Source organism: Lithobates pipiens, unplaced genomic scaffold (genome assembly GCF_037356315.1).
Source record: "Lithobates pipiens isolate NorthernLeopardFrog02 unplaced genomic scaffold, aLitPip1_a1.2 Scaffold_1, whole genome shotgun sequence".
NCBI lineage: Eukaryota > Metazoa > Chordata > Amphibia > Anura > Ranidae > Lithobates > Lithobates pipiens.
In genome coordinates, this window is record NW_027507685.1 from 223,159,649 (window position 1) to 223,182,248 (window position 22,600).

At 45.6% G+C, this 22,600-nt stretch overlaps 1 protein-coding gene across 2 annotated transcripts in view; it reads left to right on the forward strand.

Moving 5' to 3' along the window:
• The window catches only part of SKIC2 (SKI2 subunit of superkiller complex), a 121,534-nt gene that overhangs the window by 77,706 nt on the left and 21,228 nt on the right, over positions 1-22,600 (forward strand). For both annotated transcript variants that reach the window (XM_077483337.1, XM_077483344.1), the window contains exons 20-25: positions 7,379-7,497; positions 7,710-7,847; positions 11,337-11,474; positions 11,590-11,694; positions 14,286-14,433; positions 15,310-15,436. In XM_077483337.1, the coding sequence (XP_077339463.1) occupies positions 7,379-7,497; positions 7,710-7,847; positions 11,337-11,474; positions 11,590-11,694; positions 14,286-14,433; positions 15,310-15,436 (775 nt within the window). The remainder of the gene's footprint in view (positions 1-7,378; positions 7,498-7,709; positions 7,848-11,336; positions 11,475-11,589; positions 11,695-14,285; positions 14,434-15,309; positions 15,437-22,600) is intronic.

The following is a 22,600-nucleotide window of genomic DNA, read 5'->3' on the forward strand; positions in this document are numbered from 1 at the left end:
GCTAGAGAAATTGAACTCAGGTGTGGACAACCACAGTTATAGTATGTTTTAACAAGGGGGGCAATCACTTTTTCACACAGGGCCATGATGGTTTGGATTTCACCTTTAATAATAAACACCTTCATTTACAAATTGCATTTTGTGTTTACTTGTGTTGTCCTTGACTATTGTTTAAATTGGTTTGATGTTCCGAAACACTTAAGTGTGACAAACATGCAAAGGAACAGGAAATGAGGAAGGGGGCAAACACTTTTTCACACCACTGTGTATATATATATATATATATATATATATATATATATATATATATATATATAAATGCAATAAAACTATCCCCTATTTTGTAAACGCTATAACTTTTGCGCAAACCAATCAATAATTGCTTATTGCAATTTTTTTAATTTTTTTTACCAAAAATATGTAGAATACATATCGGCCTAAACTGAGGAAAAAAATTGTTTTTTTTAAATATTTTTGGGGGATCTTTATTATAGCAAAATGTAAAAAAAAAAAAGCATTTTTTTTTTCAAAATTTTCGCTTTATTTTTTTGTTTATAGCGCAAAAAATAAAAACCGCAGGGGTGATCAAATACCACCAAAAGAAAGCTCTATTTGTGGGGAAAAACGGACGGAAAATTTGTTTGGGAGCCGCGTCGCACGACCACGCACTTGTCAGTTAAAGCAATGCAGTGCCGAATCGCAAAAAGTGCTCTGGTCTTTGGCCTGCAAAATGGTCTGGGGCTGAAAATGGTTAAGCCACCTGCTTGAGTACAGTTTTAGAAAATATAGTAAATTACCTTAAAAACAATATATAATAATTATTTGCATGTTACTTACTTTATATATGTATGTATAACGTGAAAGATGAAGTTACGCCGCATAAACTGCGCTCACTTGTGGAATGGCGCCAAACTTCAGTACTTAAAAATCTCCATAGGCATCGCTTTTAAATTTTTTACAGGTTACATTAGCGTTACAGAGGAGATCTAGTGCTAGAATTATTGCTCTTGCTCTAACGATCGCGGCGTATGTAACCTGTGTGTATCTGGCTCTGATACTAGCCAGTGCCTCACCATTCCCTGACCTCACCGCACGTGCCTGAGGTAGGGTGGCTCGGGAGCGAGCTGCCTGAGTGACCCCATGGGAAGTGGCTCCCTATGGGGACACTGGATGAAGAGGAGGAGCCAGGAGTGCTGGCAGAGAACCTGAGACGAGGAGGTTTGAGGCTGCACTGTGCAAAACCATTACACAGAACATAAAAGTATAAAATATTTTTTATTGTTGCAAAAAAATCACCTTTCCTGACAGACTCCATGGCAGCCTACGTGTGGGTTTAGTCCCGCCTCCATTACCCTATAGGACGACACTCCCATAAATCTTTGCTCCCTGCCACAGGCCGTGTTCTTTTTTTGTCCTCCTCCATAGGACCTAACATGTGTCTTTTTACCCTGAAGACTTACTTTTTCTACGTTACGGACCGGCCGTGCGACTTGGAAGTCGCAGATTTCCGATAAGCTCTAGCTACTAGCGGAGTATGGAAAAGGGGCATGTGGAAGAGGCGCTGAAGAGGTGTATGCCTAGTCACTGACAGGTGAAACCGCGTTTGAGTCATGAAACCTTGCTACTAGCAGGTGACTGTTCGCCCCCAACGTCCCCCCCCCTCCTCCTCTTGAAGTCCGGCGCGTGTGGGGACCTACCTCGGCTGGTGTCCGTCTCCTGGAGTGGTGAGCCGTTCTCTTTCCATGGCAGCCTGTATTTGTTTGTTGTATCTTTTCTTTGCAGGTTTGCAGTGTCCCTTCGTTTCCCCCATACAGCGCCGTGCGGTGTATCTGGCTGTTTGGGCGGCTGGTTTCCGTGCGTTCCAGCCGCCCAGTTACTTCCTGGTTTCGCCGCTCGGTCGTTCTGCGCATGCGCGAGACCGGAGCGAAGACGAGGCTTGGTTCGCGCATGCACGATGCGGGCTTCGCGCATGCGCACTAGCGTTTTAGTGACGAAAATCATGACGTCACTTCGGCGGCGTATTTAAAAACAGAAAACAGCTGATAGTATGCCTGGGATGTTTGTAAGCCTGCAACATCATTCCTGAGCTCTGTTTCTTCAGTATTAAGGTATGTGTCTTTTGGGATCAGTTTTCCTCTGCCTCCTTAGCTGTTTTTCTGTGTTTTAAATTAGGCTGTTTCTTTCTCCAGCCCTATGGATCCTGGAGATGCCTCACCGCTTGCTAGTGGCCAGCCCTCTCGGAGAAGGTACTTCTTTTGGGGTTACCTACCGGGGGGGGGGGGGGGAAGCAGTGGAACATTAGGGAATGTTCCACTAACGCTGCTGGTTTGTTCTACAGCCCTTCTAGGTCTACTCAACGGCGAAGTTCTCACCGAGGAAGTGACTCGTCTAAGTCCCACCGCCGGCATTCCTCTTCCAGGTCCAGACGACATGATTCTCCTGCGAGAACCAGTCTCCGTAGTCGGGAATCTTCCCGCCCTTCATCAGCTCACCCAAGTCACGTAGCTGAAGGTGTATGCTGGGGGTGCAAGACGCAGGTTCCTGCTGACAAGTCCCTTTGTGACGCCTGTTATATCAAAGCGACGGGTGAAAGGAGTGACTCTGACCAACAGCTAAAGTCTATGGTGGAAAGATTGGTTAAGGACTGTCTTAAGAAGTTTGAAGCCCCCCAGTTGTCTCCCATAGAGTCTCCAAGGTCTCCAGGGAGGGATGCTCAGGCCCAGGACACTTGGGATTCCTCGCTGCCTAGCCATCCATCTGCTGTCCTTTCAGAGAGTGAGTCTGAAGAGGAAGAGTCTGGTTCAGGTTTTGACTTTGCCCTGCTCCCTCCTTTGGTCAAAGCCATTAAGGAAACACTGAGCTGGGAAGAGCCGGTAGTGGCCCCGGCAAAACAAAGAAAATTTTTCAAACAATTGAAGAAAGAACGTATTAGTTTCCCCTTCCTCTCGGAACTGGGAGAAGTGATTTCAGATGAGTGGAGCAAGGTAGAGAAAAAGAATTCTCTTCTTTCTAAAATCCAGAGACTTTATCCCTTCAAGGAAGAAGAAGTTAAGAATTTGGAGTCTCCTCCTCTAGTGGACGCAGCTGTAATGCGTTTGGGCAGACATGTTACCCTTCCCCTGGAAGACACAGTCTCTTTTAAGGACGCTTTGGATAGAAGAATTGATTCTGACCTAAAGCGGATCTACCTTACGGCCGGGATGGCCTGCAAGCCGGCCTTGGCTGTAGCGGCTCTGTCTAGAGCAATGGAAGTCTGGTCCAATAATGTTGATGATTCACTCAGAAATGTTTCCGAAGATCTGGCCAGGAGTTCTCCCATTCAGGAATTGAGACTAGCCTCAGCTTTCCTGGGAGAGGCCTCGATCGACATTATCCGTCTGGTGGCTCGAGTTATGCTCTCCTCTGTAACTGCCAAGCGTGCCCTTTGGCTCCGTCCTTGGGTAGCTGATCCCGCTTCTAAGCAGGTTTGGTGCCGTATTCCTTTTGATGGTTCTTCCCTTTTTGGCAATAAACTGGATAGTGCCATAACTCGAGCCACTGGAGGTAAGTCGGGGTTCCTTCCTCAGGATAGACGCCTGCAGGGTCAAAGAAGATCGTTCCCTAGGAAGCAGGCTCATGATCGTGCTAGGGAGGCGCGCACTTACAGGCCTGGACGTGAATTTTCTAGATCTTGGAGGTCCAGACAGACATCTCTCAAGAAGTCTGCGAAAGGCAGTTCAATGGGGGAGAAGGAGCCGACTAAGTCCTTTTGAGATCAAGCCCGTCCAGGCGGTTCGGGTAGGAGCACGTTTGTTCCACTTTCGACACGTTTGGGCGGCCTTGATCCAGGATTTTTGGACCGTCAAGACGGTCTCTTCCGGACACACGTGGACATTCAGCAGTGTACCCAAACTCAAGTTTGTTCCCACATCCATTCCAAAGTCAGAAGAAAAAAGGCAAATTCTTCTAGCTTACACAAAATCTTTGTTGGATCAAGGCGCCGCTATTCCTGTTCCAGATGTCCAGCGCGGCAGGGGAATGTATTCACCTCTCTTCCTGGTCCAGAAGAAGAACGGCACTTGGAGACCCGTAATAGACCTAACGCGTCTAAATCACTACATAAAAAAGGAGAAGTTCAAAATGGAAACGCTGTCCACGATCCAACAATCAGTGCAGCCAGGGGACTGGCTTGTCTCAATAGACCTCAAAGACGCCTATTTTCACGTCCCAGTGGCTGCAGAGTTCCAACAGTTTCTCCGTTTTTCCATTGGCCAGTTCCATTTTCAGTTTACTTGCCTTCCTTTCGGTCTGTCAACCTCTCCTCGCACTTTCTCGAAAGTCCTTCTGGCAGTCGTAGCCTTGTTGAGAATCAGAAAGATCCGGATTCATCATTATCTAGACGACCTGCTTCTTCTCGCTCAGGACAAGGATTGTCTCTTGAGCCACAGGGATCAAGTCATCGCAACCCTCGAAGAATTCGGTTGGCTCCTGAATTTAGAGAAGAGCCAGTTGGTTCCTACGCAGTCTCTCGTGTTCCTCGGTGCTCTGTTCAACACAGCAAGAGGTACCATCTCTCTGCCCGAGGAGAAAATTGCAGTAATCCGAGACAGGATCCACCTAGCCCTCTCCTCTTCTCGTCTCAGTGCTCTTCACTGCCTAAAGATCATAGGCACCATGGTGTCTACTATACCCATGGTGAAGTGGGCACAATGGAGGATGCGCCCCTTTCAGGTGGGGTTTCTCCATCAATGGTCGGGAGAAAAGGCTCAGTCCATCGTAGTTACTCAGACCATGAGAGGTTCCCTCCTTTGGTGGCTTCGTCGGGAGAATCTACTGAATTGTCACTCTCTTCTACCAATCAAATGGATCTCAGTAACATCAGATGCCAGCAACAAAGGCTGGGGGGCACATTGTCTTTCGGAAGTGGCCCAGGGCGTTTGGGACTTTCCCTCTCGGGGAATAGTGTCGAATGTGTTGGAACTACGAGCAGCCTTCCTAGCGCTGTTGGCGTTTCCACATCTGATAGTGGGTGCATCCGTAGTCCTCAGGCTGGACAATACGTCTGCGGTCGCATACGTGAGGAAGCAAGGGGGCACCAGAAGTCGGTCTTTGCTGAAGGAAGTGGAGCCAATAATGCATTGGGCTCAGAGGAACCTGTCCAACCTAACAGCAGCCTATGTACCCGGAGTTCTCAATGTCCAGGCGGACTTTCTTTCACGAGTCCACTTGGACAACAACGAGTGGACCCTTCACGAAGAGGTGTTTCAGTGGGTTCTATCCCTGGGGATGTCTCCAGAAGTGGATCTTTTTGCCTCTCGTTTCAACAAGAAGCTAACAAAGTTCTATTCGAGGTTCAAGGATCCGCAGGCCTTCGGGATAGATGCCCTAACAGAGCAGTGGCGTTTTCACAAGGCATATGCTTTTCCCCCAACGCCAATCATCTTCCAATTCCTGAAGAGACTCAGATGGGAAGGAGTGGAAGTATTGGCAATAATTCCGTATTGGCCCAACAGGCCCTGGTTCCCTCTCCTATCTCTCCTCAGCTTTCGGGACCCGGTTCCTCTTCCGTCCAGACGGGACCTTCTCTCCCAGGGGTCGGTTCTCCATCCATGCCCGGCTCAGCTCCGGTTGAAGGTCTGGTTCTTGAGAGGGGAAGGCTGGAAGCTCTAGGGTGTCCTAAGGAAGCCATTCCCACTCTCCTAAGTGCAAGGAGAAGGAGCACTAATAAGGTGTATGAACGAATCTGGGCCAAGTTTGTTGATTTTGTGTCCTCCAAAACCAGTTCCTATGTTTCACCCACGGTTCAAGATGTGTTGGGGTTCCTGCAATCTGGCTTGGACTTGCCTTTATCAGTTAGCTCCCTTCGGGTTCAAGTTTCAGCTATTTCCGCTTTTACAGGGGTTCAGTGGGCCAGCCACGCCCTCATTCAGCAGTTTTTCAAGGGAGCAGTAAGATTGAGACCCCAAAGGAAACCCAGATTCCCCAAATGGGATCTTCCTCTAGTCCTGGACTTCTTTTCTCTGCTCAGTACGGATCTCTCCATCCGAGAACTTACCTTGAAAACCGTGTTCCTGGTGGCGGTCACCTCAGCGAAACGAGTTTCGGAAATTCAAGCTCTGGGAGCCAAGGAGCCTTTTCTAACCTTTTTTTCCGGATAGAGTGGTCTTAGTTCCAATGTTAGGGTCAAACCCTAAAGTCACTTCAGTCTTTCATAATAATCAAGAAATCTCTCTACCCCTATTCAGATCCTCGGATTCCTCAGATATTCATCCTCTTGACGTTGGAAGCTCTTTAAAGCTCTACTTGGAAGCTACAGCTCCGTTCCGGCAGTCGGACTTCCTGTTCGTTCTGTTCTGTGGTAAGAACAAGGGCACTAGAGCATCAGTCAGGGCAATCGCTGCATGGATAGTTCAAGCAATCCAGTGGGCATACAGAGATAAGGGCTTGGCTCCTCCTCAGGCGGTGACGGCACATTCAACCAGAAGTCTTTCAACCTCGTGGGCGGCTTCTCGCCATGTGGCCCCTGACGTGATATGCAGGGCAGCCTCGTGGTCTTCCATTCACACCTTTATGTCTCATTATTGTGTTGAGCCAGCGGCTTTATCCTCAGTTGATTTTGGTGTTAAAGTTTTGTCAGTTGACAGTGTCAAATAAATCTTTGTTAATCAGCATTTTTGCCCACCCGGGTGTGTCTTGGCGAGTTATTTCCCACACGTAGGCTGCCATGGAGTCTGTCAGGAAAACGGAAAATTTATGTCAAATACTTACCGTAATTTTCCTTTCCTGATGGACTCCATGGCAGCAGGAGTTCCCTCCCAAATGGCTGGAGTAGGATAGTTACCGAACACGGCCTGTGGCAGGGAGCAAAGATTTATGGGAGTGTCGTCCTATAGGGTAATGGAGGCGGGACTAAACCCACACGTAGGCTGCCATGGAGTCCATCAGGAAAGGAAAATTACGGTAAGTATTTGACATAAATTTTCCGTTTTTTAGAAACATTTTAAAAATGAATTATAAAGCATTTTTTTTAGTTTGTGGTGCTCAGACACGGGTTGGTTTCCCTTTAATGTGTAGATAAACTCTGTCAATATACTTCTCTTATTTGCTTCCTTTCCAGTGGGAGTGTTGTTCCATAACTGCAAAAATACCTGGGGCCCTATGGTGACAACATTGCACTTCCATAAATACATTACACTGAGTGTTGTCACCCTGGAACTACAATAACCTCCCTATCTTCTGTTCTTCATGACATGGAGGGGAGGGGTTGTGTTGTCCTCCCAGATAGATAGAAACAGTGTTGCTGAAGGGTAGTGAGCACAGGAAGTTATATGCTGACAAGATTTCAGTAGCACTCGATTGCACATAAAGTCTTAGTATAGTTTTCTGTTTCTGTTTTTAGGAGAATATATACAGATGGCCGGCAGGGCTGGACGTCGTGGTTTGGACAATACTGGTATGGTGATAATATTATGTAAATCAGCCGTACCGGAGATGGGCGATTTGCACAGGATGATGCTGGTGAGTAGCAGACAAAGTGTAGATCAGAATGTAACATACAATATGTATGGAATGATGCGCAAAGTGCAATAACCAGATAACCAATCAGATTTCATCTTTCACAGATCTACAGTAAACAAAAATCTGATTGGCTGTTAGAAGCTACTGCAGTTTGTAAATCTCGATTTGCTCCTTGGTGTATAAATATGTCTTGTGTAACTTTTCTTGCACAGGGGAAGCCCACTCAGTTACAATCTCAGTTTCGACTCACATACTCCATGATCCTGAATCTACTCCGTGTCGAAGCGCTGAGAGTGGAGGACATGATGAAGAGAAGTTTTGCAGAATCCAGAACACAAAAAGACACCAAGGTGAGTATAAGCTTTAAAGAAGTGTGGGATCTTAAAAAAAAAACAAACGTATACTGTATACTTACCTTCGTGGCTGTAGCAACAGTCCAGTCCAGTTCCTTACTGGCTCTAAGACCGAGAACTGATCAATCACATGACCACTGATCGCTCAGTTCTTGGTCTTCACTGAGCAGAGAGCAATGACGGTCAGTCACCGCTTTTTGCTCTGCCCCTCCAGTGCTCACTGGAGCTCTAGGCTGAGGAGACGGTGGTTGCAGCTGGCGGAAGAGGCTGCTGGTGCATCTGGGTGGATCCCGACATTGTCAGGATGCCTGCAGACCTTGAATCGGGTCTATGACATCAGGCAACAGCAGACTTCAGCCTGCTGTCCGCTAAATTCTGTCTCACAGGAGTGCAGAAATAAGTGTTCTTGTGATCCAGAAGAGAAGTATGGCCAAAGCCAAAGAAATAAAGGGTTGATTTTGTTAAAATTAAGAAAATATTGAGTTATTGCCTATACATATTGAAGTGTAAGCTTTGAATCTGCTATGACTTTGTCCCCCTGCAGGGGGACACATCGATGGGAGCTATGAGCCTGCCCTCCTCCTGCAGGGTGATACATACAGTGCATCCTGAAAGTATTCACAGCGCTTCACTTTTTCCACATTTTGTTATGTTACAGCATTATTCCAAAATTGAATAAATTCATTCTTTTCCTCAAAATACTACAAACAATACCCCATAATGACAACGTGAAAGAAGTTTGTTTGAAATCTTTGCTAATTTATTAAAAATAAAAAATGAAAACATCCCATGTACATAAGTATTCACAGCCTTTGCCATGACACTCAAAATTGAGCTCAGATGCCTCCTGTCTCCACTGATCATCCTTGAGATGTTTCTACAACTTGATTGGAGTCCACCTGTGTTAAATTCAGTTGATTGGACAGGATTTGAAAGGCACACACCTGTCTATATAAGGTCCCACAGTTAACAGTGAAGGTCAGAGCACAAACCAAGCCATGAAGTCCAAGGAATTGTCTGTAGACCTCTGAGACAGGATTGTATGGAGGCACAGATCTGCAGCATTGAAGGTCCCAATGAACACAGTGGCCTCCATCATCCGTACATGGAAGACGTTTGGAACCTCTAGGACTCTTCCTAGAATGGGTCATCCGGCAAAACTGATTGGGGGAGAAGGGCCTTAGTCAGGCAGGTGACCAAGAACCTGATGATCACTCTAACAGGGCTCCATTGTTTCTCTGTGGAGAAAAGAGAACTTTTCAGAAGAACAACCATCTCTGCAGCACTCCACCAGTCAGACCTGTATAGTAGAGTGCCCAGATGGAAGCCACTCCTTATTAAAAGATACTGGACAGCCCATCTGGAGTTTGCCAAAAGGCACTTGAAGGACTCCCAGACCATGAGAAACACAATTCTCTGGTCTGATGAAACAAAGATTGAACTCTTTGGTCTGAATAGCAAGTGTTATGTTTGGAGGAAACCAGGCACCGCTCATCACCTGGCCAATACTATCCCTACAGTGAAGCATGGTGGTGGGGATGTTTTTCAGCGGCAGGAACTGGGAGTTTAGTCAGGGTAGAGGGAAAGATGAATGCAGCAATGTACAGAGACATCCTTGATGAAAACCTGCTCCAGAGTGCTCTGGACCTCAGACTGGGGCGAAGGTTCATCTTCCAACAGGACAACGACCCGAAGCACACAGCCAAGATAACAAAGGAGTGGCTACGGGACAACTCTGTGAATGTCCTTGAGTAGCCCAGACTTGAGCCCCACTGATCATCTCTGGAGAGATCTGAAAATGGCTGTGCACCGACACTCCCCATCCAACCTGATGGAGCTTGAGAGGTCCTGCAAAGAAGAATGTAAAAAACGGCCCAAAAATAGGTGTGCCAAGCTTGTAGCATCATACTCAAAAAGACTTGAGGCTGTAATTGGTGCCAAAGGTGCTTCAAAAAAGTATTGAGCAAAGGCTGTGAATACTTATGTACATGGGATTTTTTTTTCATTTTTTATTTTTAATAAATTTGCAAAGATTTCAAACAAACTTCATCATATTGTCATTATTGGGTATTGTTTGTAGAATTTTGAGGAATATAATAAATGTAATCCATTTTGGAATAAGGCTGTATCATATCAAAATGTGGAAAAAGTGAAGCGCTGTGAATTTCCAGATGCACTGTATAAAAGGGAGCTAGGAGTCTGTCCTCCTCCTGTAGGGTGATACAGAGATGAGGAACCCATGCATTTGTGCTTTGTCCTGCAGGGTGACATAGAAACCCCAGTAACCTACCATAGGGATGTTTTGTTCCGAATATAGGTGGAGGTTACATAATTCAACAGTGGCGGTGCGTCCATAGAGGGCGCAGGAGCGCCGCCCCCTCTCTCCTGCACCGCTCTATCACCAATAGATAGATTCATGCATTGCATGAATCTGCCTATTGTCGTCGCTGCCGCCCCCTATTCAGCTCTCTGGCCCCTTGTCGGGCGCCGGGCATCTGAATTACAGTGGCAGGTGTGTTTTCGGTAGTGCCTGATTAGAGCTGTCGGCTCTAATGGGCGTCCTGATTAGAGCCGTGGGCTCTAAAAGGCTTTCAAATTGGTAAACAGCGGGCACACTGTGTTGTGTTAGAGAAGCGAATAAATCGCTTCCCTAACACTGACCCGCCTCTCAGCCAATCAGATGCTCAGGTCTGGTTATCTTGTCACCTGATTGGCTGAAGCGACAGGCGCTGTGATTAGATGCAGGCTTCCAATCATAGCAGAGCTGACAGAAAGAGGACAGGAGAAGACATGGAGGACTTGGAGCGTGGAGGACAGCACCAAAACAGGTAAGTGTCGGGCGAGGGGGGGCGGGGGGGTCACACTGCCAGCATTTGATAGGGAACAGTAGCGGCAATTGATGGGGCACACTGTCAGCAATTGATGGGGCACACTGTCGGCAATTGATGGGGCACACTGTCGGCAATTGATGGGGCACACTGTCGGCAATTGATGGGGCACACTGTCGGCAATTGATGGGGCACACTGTCGGCAATTGATGGGGCACACTGTCGGCAATTGATGGGGCACACTGGTGGCAATTGATGGGGCACACTGGTGGCAATTGATGGGGCACACTGGTGGCAATTGATGGGGCACACTGGCGGCAATTGATGGGGCACACTGGCGGCAATTGATGGGGCACACTGGCGGCAATTGATGGGGCACACTGGCGGCAATTGATGGGGCACACTGGCGGCAATTGATGGGGCATAGTGGTGGCAATAGATGGGCACAGTGGCTGTGTTTGATGGGCACAGTGGCTGTGTTTGATGGGCACAGTGGCTGTGTTTGATGGGCACAGTGGTTGCACTTGATGGGCACAGTGGCTACACTTAATGGGAGTTTTTTTCAGTTTGTTTGCGCCCCCCCCCCCCCCCCCCCCCAAAAAAAAATTTGAGCACCAGCCGCCACTGTAATTCAATATATCCTACATTTATTCAACAGGCTCATGAACAGCGGATAAAGGTCCTCACCAAAACACTGGGGGACATGGGGGAAGTTGAATGCTCAGGGGACCTGGCCGACCTGCAGGACTACTTTTTGACTGTACAGGAACTCGTTTGTACCAGAGAAACGTTACAGGTAAAGTACAATGCAAATACTGAACTGCTGCATTTGGGATCCAGATGGATATTTCCAGATATTTATTTACGTACACTCAACCTTATGTGTGGTTTGTATTTGTTTCCTTATCTAGAGAAAGGTGGTGGAGTCCATGAATGGAATGAAATGCCTGAGTGTGGGCCGTATCATCATCATCAGCACCGAATACCACCCATGGGTGCCTGGAGTCATCCTGCAGGTAGCAATGGAAGGCTAGTGGTGGGTCAGTGAATTCACTTTTTGGGAAGGCATATGTCAAAAATGATATTGACATATGCCTTCCCAAAAAGGGTATAATGTAACCAAATATAAGTTATATTTAAAGAGAAGAAAATTGTTTAGTAATTGTTGTGTTTTAGACTGTTGCAACTTTCAGGCTCGAACCTGATAAAAGGTATGAGAAAATAGTTTTGGACAACTCAGCTGCAAAATTCTATATGGAAATGTAGACCTAGAAAAATGATGTCAGAAAAAGACGACGTAGTTCATCAAGTCTACCCATATTTTTATTTTTTAAACATGTGAAAAAGGCCAAAAGCTCCCCCTGCTGGGTAAATGTAAAAATAAAACATTAATATTCAATACATCATATTTACTTGACATTCTGTAAATATTTTTAGTTTTCGTACCATAAAAAGTCACATTTTTCATTTAAGTTTACAGGTCTTTTAAATATGAACACATAGAACAAGTGCTGGTTATGACTGTGTTTGTTTTACGTGCAGGTGCCAACGTTGTATGTGAAACATCAAACTCTTCTAAGCATTTCTGAGATCAGGCATTCCTGGAATGGCATACCATACAAGCCTTGAAGGGGGAGTTTGCGAACTCTGGAAGTATAAGACAAAGACCATTCCATAGCTCAACTCGCCAACCAGTGTACTGACCAACCAAATGAACCTGTCTAACCGTCTGTTAAAAGCAGGGTTTAATTAGCACAAATTTGCAAACGCATGTGAAAGCTGCAAGGCCTCGTCACAGCACCCTGTTTTGCTTGCAGTCCTAACACTTCAAATTTATAAGTGTCTCCACAGTGGAAGCACATGCATGGAATGGATAGATGTGGGACACGTGAGCCTGGAGGCTGCTCAAGACCCCTTAAAGTGGTTGTAAACCCTTACAAACCACTTTGACCTACAGGTAAGCCTAGATTAAGACTTACCTGTAGGTCCAAGAAATATCTCCCAAACCTATACGGTTTAGGAGATATTTGCCCGAAGACGGGCACCGCTATCTACGGCGCATGCGCCGTAGACAGCGGCCCGCAGGCGCACTGAGCGGGGCATCGTCGATGATGGCAATGCCGCGAGTCTCGGCTCCCGTGCGCATGCGCGGGAGTGACGTCATCGCAGCTCCGGCGAATCACAGCGCCGGAGCAGCGAGACCCACGGAGACCCACCAAGAAGATGGACACTCGGAACTACAGGGGACAGCGGTGACTTCGCTGGCTCCTGTGTCAGGTAAGTGACACATAATGGACTACTATGCGATGCATAGTAGTCCATTATGCTTTGCCTTTACAGGGAATGAAAGAGGAAGTAAACTCATCAGGGTTTACTTCCTCTTTAAAGGAACAGCAGCACACTGGACACCCAGCAAGAGCACAATGGCAGTGAAGGTGCCCAGTGTGTCCCCAGACCATATAAACGAACAGTAACAAAAAATAGTTGGTGAGTTGCGCTATGGAATTGTCTTTGTCTTACATGTATATGCCCTCCATGTGCTCCTTACTGTGAATGCCGGTTATGGGTGTGGGCAGTGGCCATTTTTTTTGTTACTGTTCATATATATGGTCCAGGGAAACACTGGGCACCTTCACTGCCATTGTGCTCTTGCTGGGTGTCCAGTGCACTCCTGTTCTTTTAAGGGGGCTTGAGCAGCCTCCAGGCTCACCTGTCCCACATCTATCCATTCCATGCATGTGCTTCCACTGTGGAGACACTTATAAATTTGTAGTGTTAGGACTGCAAGAAACACAGAGTGCCGTGACGAGGCCTTGCAGCTTTCACATGCGTTTGCAAATGTGTGCTAACTAAACCCCAGCTTTTAACAGATGGTTAGGCAGGTTAATTTGGTTGGTCAGCAGACTGGTTGGTGAGTTGAGCTATGGAATTGTCTTGGTCTTACATGTATATGCCCCTCCATGTGCTCCTCACTGTGAAGGCCAGTTTTTTGTTACTGAACTCTGGAAATACACTGGATTTTAAATCTTGTTGATCTTTTAATAGTAAAAAAAAATACACTGGACTCTATAGGGTTGATTTACTAAAGGCAAATAGATTGTGTACTTTGCAAAGTGCAGTTACGCCAGAGCTTAATAAATAAGGTAAAGCTTCACTTTGTAAAGAATACCCAATTACGGTCAAGGAAAAAAAAAAAGCATTTTTATTTGCACATGATTGAATGATGGAAGTCCGCAGAGCTTTCCATCATTTACTAAGCTTTAGAGCAACTGCCCTTGTAGAATGCAACTGCATTTTGCAAAGCGCACAGTCTATTTGCCTTTAGTAAATCGACCCCTATATCTATTGGTGTGGCGCCCTTACTGCTATCTACTGAATTTTCCTCAACACCTCCCCTTTGCTTGAGGGTTTTATGGTTGTATGGGAGCACCCTCAAGCAAGGGATTCAGTTGAACTAAAAAGACGGTCATGCACAACGTTGGGCATTAACAATAGGAGATCTAAGCTCCTCTTATGTAGGCACTGCGAAGGATTGTGTTTTAGCCATTTAATTTCAGCCAGAGTTTCATTTGGCTTTGCTATGTCTGCCCTGTATTTTTAATATCAGGTGTCCTCGGATGCCAGCAATAGGATTTACACCACCTTGGTGCTGTGTGAGAAGAATCGGGATGGTGGAGCGCCCTCTACAGAGAAGGATGGCAAGCAGGCACCATGTCCTGATGACCTCTTGATGGGCAAAGTGTTCAGACCTGAAGGTAAGCAGAGACCAGAGTTGGGACTTATTGAAGTGCCTGAAGGAAGGACTGTCTGGTTTTGATAGGGACCAGTCAACCACCTCTACCTTTTCATGTTACAATATGTGCTAGAAATATGAGTGACAGGATATGATTAGTTAATGTACACACAGGTTCTCCATTAGTCTCTTCTATACATGAGGCCATAGCAACATGAAAGCTAAAGTTTAGTTTTATCTTATCTTTTTCTTTATTTTTTTTGTTTACCAGTACCAGGCTTGTTATTTATCTGCCCATCTGAAATTACAAAATGCTTTGTATTGTGGGAACCTTTAGTACAGGTGCTACAAATGAAGCACAGGGTGGAAAGGGCGGTCATAGTCAGCAGTTTTTAAGGGTTCCTGTCGCAGTCACAGGAGCTAATATTAAGCAGTGATCTTATGGTGCTGCGGGGGTATGCAGTGGCAGAAGACTTTGTGCCGGTTCACACTGAGGCAGCACGACTTGCAGCGCGACTGCCTCAGGCGACCTGGACACGACAGCAGCGGCAACTTGCAAAATGACTTCTCTATAGAAGTCAGTGCAAGTCGCCCCAAAGTCATACAGGAACCTTTTTCTAAGTTTGAAGCGACTTGAGTCGCTCCGATTACAACGGTTCTATTGTACAGAACGGGACGTGACTTGTTAGGCGGCTAAGTCCCCTGACAAGTGGTCCCAGTGTGAACCGGCTCTTAGGATTTCTGTTATAAACAACAGCCACCAGCACATGGGGCACAATTTATTGCTGCTAAGTAGTGTCCCTGGTGCTGTTTTAAAAAAAATGTAACTTTAGTTTTAATATGAAATAAATGACTGTAGTAACAGCTGACTGTTCAGTTATTTGCTATTCCCCTCCAGGTCCATGCGACTACAAGCTTCTGAAGCTCCATGCCTCTGACATTCTTATGATAACCGGAAAAACTCTGAGAGTCCATGGTGATAAAGTGCTGGATGACGTTGCAAGGAGCCAAACCCCACGATTCAGGTTAATTGTCTTTGTTGGGTAGCATACTTCTTTTTTGTTTTGTACCCCATGGCCAAGAGTTTGTCCATTGTTGACCATTATACCTATAAAAGCTTATTAAAAACCCCATTCCAAAACCATGGCTATTTATATACAGTTAGGTCCATATATTGGACACAGGCACAATTTTCATACTTTTGGCTCTGTATGCCACCAGAATAAAATTAAACAATCCAAATGAATGTGAAGTGCAGACTCGGCTTTAATTAAAGGGGTTGAACATAAATATCAAGTATATAAACAAAAAAGTCAGAGCTACTACCCATACATCACATAGAAAGCAGAGCTCCCGGTGCTCGATCCACAGTCGAGTAGAGAAATGAAGAAAAGATGATCCACACTCCGGTGATTGCTCTTAAAAAATGTTGTATTTATTAACAAGCCACAGTGACCAAGCGCAAATACGAAAGGTTGACGTGTTTCAGCCTATAAGGCCTTAGTCATAACCACATTACAGACATGAAACTTTGAAATAAATAGTAACTCTAAGGATCACTGGCTCCACCCATTAATTGTCTTAATTGACTGCAGGCAATTATCCAAAAAGAGGGGAATCGGCTACGCTGCATATAGGGTGATCCATATGTATTGCCATTCAATACATATCTCACACACCTTATAGTGATAATAAGTATATGTATTCACGCACTCATGCATGGACTCATGCACATATACATAATTAAAACACACCATGAAAAACATTAAATACAAAAAATAAGAATGATAATCTAGGTATGTGAAAGACATCAGAAGAGGAAAAAAGAGAAAGAGAGAGGAGGCTCTGGGGAGAGGCGTTCTTAATGTAAGTGCAAGTCCAGATCCCACCTCAGGTTTAACCCCTGAGGCGATCTAGTTTTTAATCTAAAGATCCACCATGCTTCTGTCCCCAGTAGCCTTCTCTCCCTGTCACCTCCTCTGGGCGAGTGAGACGACCGTTCTATTCCTCTAAAACGGAAAGAGGAGAGATCGCCCTGGTGACATTCCCTAAAGTGACGTGCTGCATTCAAAAAATTTCTAGCCTTTGGATTATTTGTGTCACAATAATGTTCCCCTATACGGGTTCTCAAAGGACGTGTGGTACAGCCTACATATTGGAGGCTGCATGAAATACAGGTGATCAGGTAAATTACATAATTTGTGCCACGGTTGATGTATTGCTGTATAGTAAACTCTTCATCTGTAGCTGTGGCAACAAATGTTTTACCCAGATCACACAAGTTACAATACCTACAGGTTTTTTTATTACAGGGGTAACTGCCAGGATAGGAGAGCCAGGTGGGTTGGCATTGTTTAGATGAAAATAGACTGGGTGATAGTGCGGTCTCCAATGTGGGCACATGTCAGCTGGAAAAAAAGGCAACCTGCTCGCAGAATCCAATTTAAGTCTATTTATTTCAAAGTCTCATGTCTGTAATGTGGTTATGACTAAGGCCTTATAGGCTGAAAAACGTCAACCTTTTCGTATTTTTGCGTTTGGTCACTGTGGCTTGTTAATAAATGCAACATTTTTTAAGAGCAATCACCGGAGTGCAGATCATCTTTTCTTCATAAATATCAAGTACAAATTTTAGGAACTGCAACCATCTTTATACACCGCCCCTCCCCCCCATTTTCAGGGGCTCAAATGTAATTGGACAAATTAATATAATCATAAATAAAATTCTAATTTTTAATATTTTGTTGAGAATCCTTTACTGGCAATGACTGCCTGAAGTTATATCACTAAACACTGCAGAATTCATCCGGCTTCTTCTGTCTTCTGTCACATCATCAATAAACACCAATGACCCAGTGCCACTGGAAGCCATGCATTACACTGCAAGCTCCACCGTGTTTTTACAGATGACATTGTTTGATTTGGTTTATGAGCTGTTCCAAGCCTTCTCCACACTTTTCTTCTTCCCGTCACTCTGGTACAGATTAATCTTAGTTTCATCCGTCCAAAGAATGCATTTCCAGAACTGGTCTGGCTTTTTTGGATGTTTTTTGGGAAAGTCAAATCTGGCTTTTCTATTCTTCAGGCTGTTGAATGGTTTGCACCTTCTGGTGAACCCTCTGTATTTGCACTTGTGAAGTCTTCTCTTGATTGTAGACTTTGACAATGATACACCCACCTCCTCGAGATTGTCCTTCACTTGTCTGGATGCTGTGAATGGGTTTTCTTTACCATAGAGAGGCTCCTGCGATCATCCACCACTATTGTCTGCTGTCCAGGCATTTTTATGTTGCTGAGCTTACCAGTGCATTCTTCTTTTTTTTTTTTTTTTTTTCCAAAATATTTTATTGAATCAAGAAGAGGGTACAAAAACAACAGCATACATAAAGGCATGTAAGAAGCAAGGAAATACAAAGAAGAAATTCGTATGGCCCATATATAACAAAGAGCACTTGGGATACAAAACAATGCAAGAAGAAATATATTAATGCATGAGCAACAACACATAGATGAGATAAAACAGTCAGGGTCGTGTTAGGAAGGCTAGTCGGGAAAAGAAATAGCTACCAAAGATAGACTACTTGTGATGGTTCTCAATAAGGAGAACTTAGGTGTAAGGGCCGAGGTTGAGGTGAGGGGGGGGGGGTGAGCCCCCCGTGTTCAATGCTTGGAGCATAAAGTAGTACCCAGAAGAAAGATGGGGATGGGGAGGGTGGGAAGTGGTAAGACAGAGGGGTAGTAAGGGTGGGAGGGAGAGGGGGGGAGTGGAGTCCGTTCACCGATGTTCTCCATGGCATATACTGGGTTTTTAGAAACCCACAGTGATATGTGAGCTGTAGTATCTGTTGTGGCCCAGGGTCAGGCCAAATATGCGACTAAGATATAGAGGACAGATACAAAAAGCAATCAATCTGGGCAAGAAAGACAGGTTGGAGTAGAAGCGCATGGACTACAGTGGCAGCGCCCGAATATGCAGAGGAGGGTGGAACAAGGATCGATGAATTAAACTAAGAGACTTTGAGTGTGGTTATAACCCGGTGTAGTTTTGAAGTGTTTCCAGCACGCCCATCTCGTGTTATATTTGGCAGGGGTGTCTTTTGCTATGTGAATCAGTTCCTCCATTTCTGAAATTCTGTTTATTCTGTGGAACCAGTCTTTAAGAGAGGGAACTTTCTGTGATTTCCAGAGGGTTGGGATGCACTGTTTAGCAGCATCAATCAAGTGGATAATTATTGATTTACGATAGGACGTCTGTGGTAGAGTAGTGTGATGTAATAGGAATTGGGCCGGAGTGTAAGGTAATTCGTAGGTTGTAATGTCCTGAATCAGTTTATGGATAGACCTCCAGAAGGGTTGGAGCAGGGGGCAAGACCACCAGACGTGAAGAAATGTACCTCTATGTTGGTGACATCGCCAACAACCGTCCGAGACAGAAGGATCCCATTTGTGTAGTCTGTCTGGCGTTCTATACCATCTTGCTAATATTTTGTAACTGTTTTCCTGAGTGGAAACGTTTACAGATCCTTTGTGGATATTCAAAAAAGCTGTTTCCCAGTCTGCCGGCGTGAGGTGGACATCCAGGTCTTTCTCCCAGGAGGAGCAAAACTTGGAGGTCGTGATGTCATGATCTTGAAATAGCAGGGAATGCGTCTGGGAAATAAGATGTGTTAAGGGTGCAGTTGAAGAGCATAGGGATTCGAACGGCGTAAGTGCGCGGGAGCAGTCAATTTTTTTCCTCATCGACTGTAGGTAGTGGGTAATTTGTAGAAATGTCCAGGTTGGGATACGAGGTTTTTGCATAATATTAGCGATTTGGTCTCGTGTCAGCGGGTGTCCATTCTGGTAGAAGTGTTGTATCAGGGTTTGTGGTTGTGACCAATAGGCTTGTAGGAAAGTTCGATGTGATCCCGGTAGGAAGTCTGGATTCAGGGTCAGTGGCGTTAATGGTCCCGGGATGGTGGAGAGGGAGGAGTGTGCACACTGTTTCCGGAAGCAATGTAATGTTGGGGCTAGTAAGGGGTGCAGTTTGATTTCTTTGAAACGAAGAGAGGACCGAAGCCATGGTAAAGATCTAAGTGGGAGGGACGTGAATGAGGATTCTAGGGAGACCCAGTCTTTATTATGTGTGTGGACATTCCAGTCTATTATCCTAGTCAAATGTACTGCTTTGTGGTAGTTAGATAGATCTGGGAGTCCTATGCCGCCAAGGTGTTTGGGTAGGGCCAGTTGGTCGTACTTGATTCGGGGCTTGTGGGAACTCCAGAGAAATCTGGTACACATGCTTCTGTAGGATTTGAAAAGAGTTTGGGGGAGATGTATCGGCAAAGCCTGAAGGGTGTAGAGGATTCTTGGAAGCACATTCATTTTTAATATTGCGGCTCTACCAAACCAGGAAAACGTCGGCTTGTCCCAACGTTTCAAGTCCAGCGAAAGTTGTCTAATCAGGGGTAAATAGTTCCGTGCATAAAGATCTGACAGATCTGTTGTGATCTTTATACCTAAGTAGGTGATGTGGTCTTCCTGCCAGTGAAATGGGAAATTGGCTTTGCAGAGGGTGACGTCATCAGGAGGGAGGGAAATATTAAGGGCATATGACTTGGTAAAATTTATTTTAAGATTGGATAAGTGGTTGAAATTGCGGAATTCTTGCAGGAGGATAGGAATTGTGGTATGAGGTTGTGTGAGGAATAGGAGGATGTCGTCAGCAAATGCGGCCAATTTATATTCTTTAACTTTATTTTGGATACCTTTTATGTCAGGGTTTAGTCTTATACTATTTAAAAGTGGTTCTAAGGTCAGTACGAAGAGGATAGGGGATAATGGGCATCCCTGTCTGGTTCCATTGCGAATAGGGAAGGCATCCGACAGGGTGTTATTAACCCTAACTTTGGCCGTGGGATTGAGGTAGAGTGAGTGAATGAAAGCAGTTAATCTAGGTCCGAGGCCTATGGTTTGAAGGACAGCCTGCATGTAATCCCATGCCACCCTGTCGAATGCCTTCTCCGCATCTAAGGACAGGAAGAAACCCTTTTGTTTAGAACTTGAGATGTGGTGATGTAGGTTAATGGCTTTGATGGTATTGTCCCTGGCTTCACGGCCAGGGACAAACCCTACCTGGTCGTTTTTAATGAGGACAGGTAACAGGGGAAGGAGTCTATTGGCTAATATTTTCGCAAAAATTTTGATGTCTGCATTCAATAGGGAAATCGGTCTATAATTGGCCGCTTGTGTGGGGTCTTTATCCTCCTTGGGGATCACCACGATGTGAGCTTCAAGCATATCAGCATTGAGGACACTGGAGTTGGAGAGGGAGTTGAAGGCTTTCCTAAAAGGGAGTTGTAGAATGTCAGAGAATGTTTTGTAATAAATCGATGAAAGACCATCCGGGCCGGGGCTTTTACCAGATTTAGTTTGCTTGAGTGCGGTATCCCATTCCAGTTGTGAGATAGGGCCGTCAAGTTCCTGAAGTGTTTCTGTTGGTGGAAGTTGAGGACAGTACTTGTGTAGGAAGGTCGCGATATCTTGGGACCTGGTTTGGGGAGGGTGGTGAGGAGCAATTGGACCGTCAAGGTTGTACAGTTTAGTGTAGAACTTTTCGAATTCCCTGGCAATCTCCGTGTTCTGTGTGTAGACATCACCAGAGGAGGAGTGCAGGTTGTGTACGGTATATTTCGCGTGTCTAGTGTGGAGGGCCCTAGCCATGAGGCGACTGCTTTTGTTACCGAATTCATAGAATTGCTTTTGGGAAAGCATATAGTTCTTCCGGATAGATTTGCCCAGTGCTTCCTGGATGGAAGCTCTGGTATCCAGGAGCTCCTGGAGGGTCTGTGAAGCTAAAGTTCGTTTGTGGGTCGCTTCCAGGAGTGCTAATCTGTCAAAGAGTTTCTGAAGGTGAATTTTTTTCCCCTTTCTAATTTTGGCGGTCAACGAGATTAATTTCCCTCTTATTACGCATTTGTGAGCGGCCCATTGGGTCATGTTCGATACGTCTGGGGTGCCATTTTCCTTAAAGTAATCTACTAGACACTTCCTAAGTTCTGTCACGTGTATCGTGTCCGTGAGAAGAGAGGGGTCCAGACGCCAGATTCGTGTGAACGTCTGTAAGTCTGGGAGTGTTAGCGTGACTGAGATAGGGTGGTGGTCTGATAGTGTCATTGGTTCTATACTGGAAGTCGTCAGGTAAGAGAGGTCAGGCTGAGTCAGAAAGAGGTAGTCTAGTCGCGAGTAACGGTTGTGGGGGGTAGAAAAAAGGTGTAGTCTTTCTCTTTAGGATGTAAAGTGCGCCAGGTATCATGTAAGGAGAGTTTTTGGAGAATCAGTTTGATTTGTCGGAGGGCGCTATATGGGAGGTGGGACGTGCCTGTGGACGTGTCTACGAGTGGGTTTAGCGGGGCGTTAAAGTCTCCTCCTAGCAGTAGCATTCCATGCTGAAAGTCAAGCAGAGTATTGAGGACCTTTCTAAAGAAAGGCACTTGTGCTTTGTTGGGGCTGTAAATATTAGCTAAAGTTATTGGCTTTGTGTGCCACGTGCCTTTGAGGAAGAGAAATCTGCCCTGGTCATCTACTAAGGTATCCGAGATTTGTATGGGGACATGTTTTGAAAGTAGTATTGATACGCCTTTAGATTTAGAGTTTGGCGTTGTTGCATGATAGCTATGTGGATAGAAATCATTGGAGAATTTCGGTGTGTTTCGGGTGCTGAAGTGCGTCTCCTGTAGAAATACTATATCTGCCTTCAGGCTTTTCATGTGGATTAGCGTCTGCTTTCTTTTTTCCGGGATATTAAGGCCCTTTATGTTTAAAGAGACTATTTTTAGCTTAGGATGGTTGGAGGTGGTGTGGGAAGAGGCCATCGTTTAAAGCCAAAGATGACCTCTACAGGGGGGCACCAGTATTAGTGGGTATACCAAAGGTATCGGAGAACAGCGGCGAGCGGCTTGAAGGGGGGGGAGGGGAGGGGTTGAGGGAGAGATGAGGAAGGAGGAAGAGGAAGGGTTGTAAAAGGGAGCTCCGCGGGAGCTAGAGTGGTCCCAACTGTGCACTCGGGGAAGTACACAGCTGGAGAAAAATAAACAAAAAACTGGGGTCGGGGTAGCTGGACTAGCTACACCCGACAGAAATATTATACCAGGTTGGGTCAAGGATTTCTTAATGAAAGAGCCTTGTGGGTGGGGGGTGTTTGGTGTCGA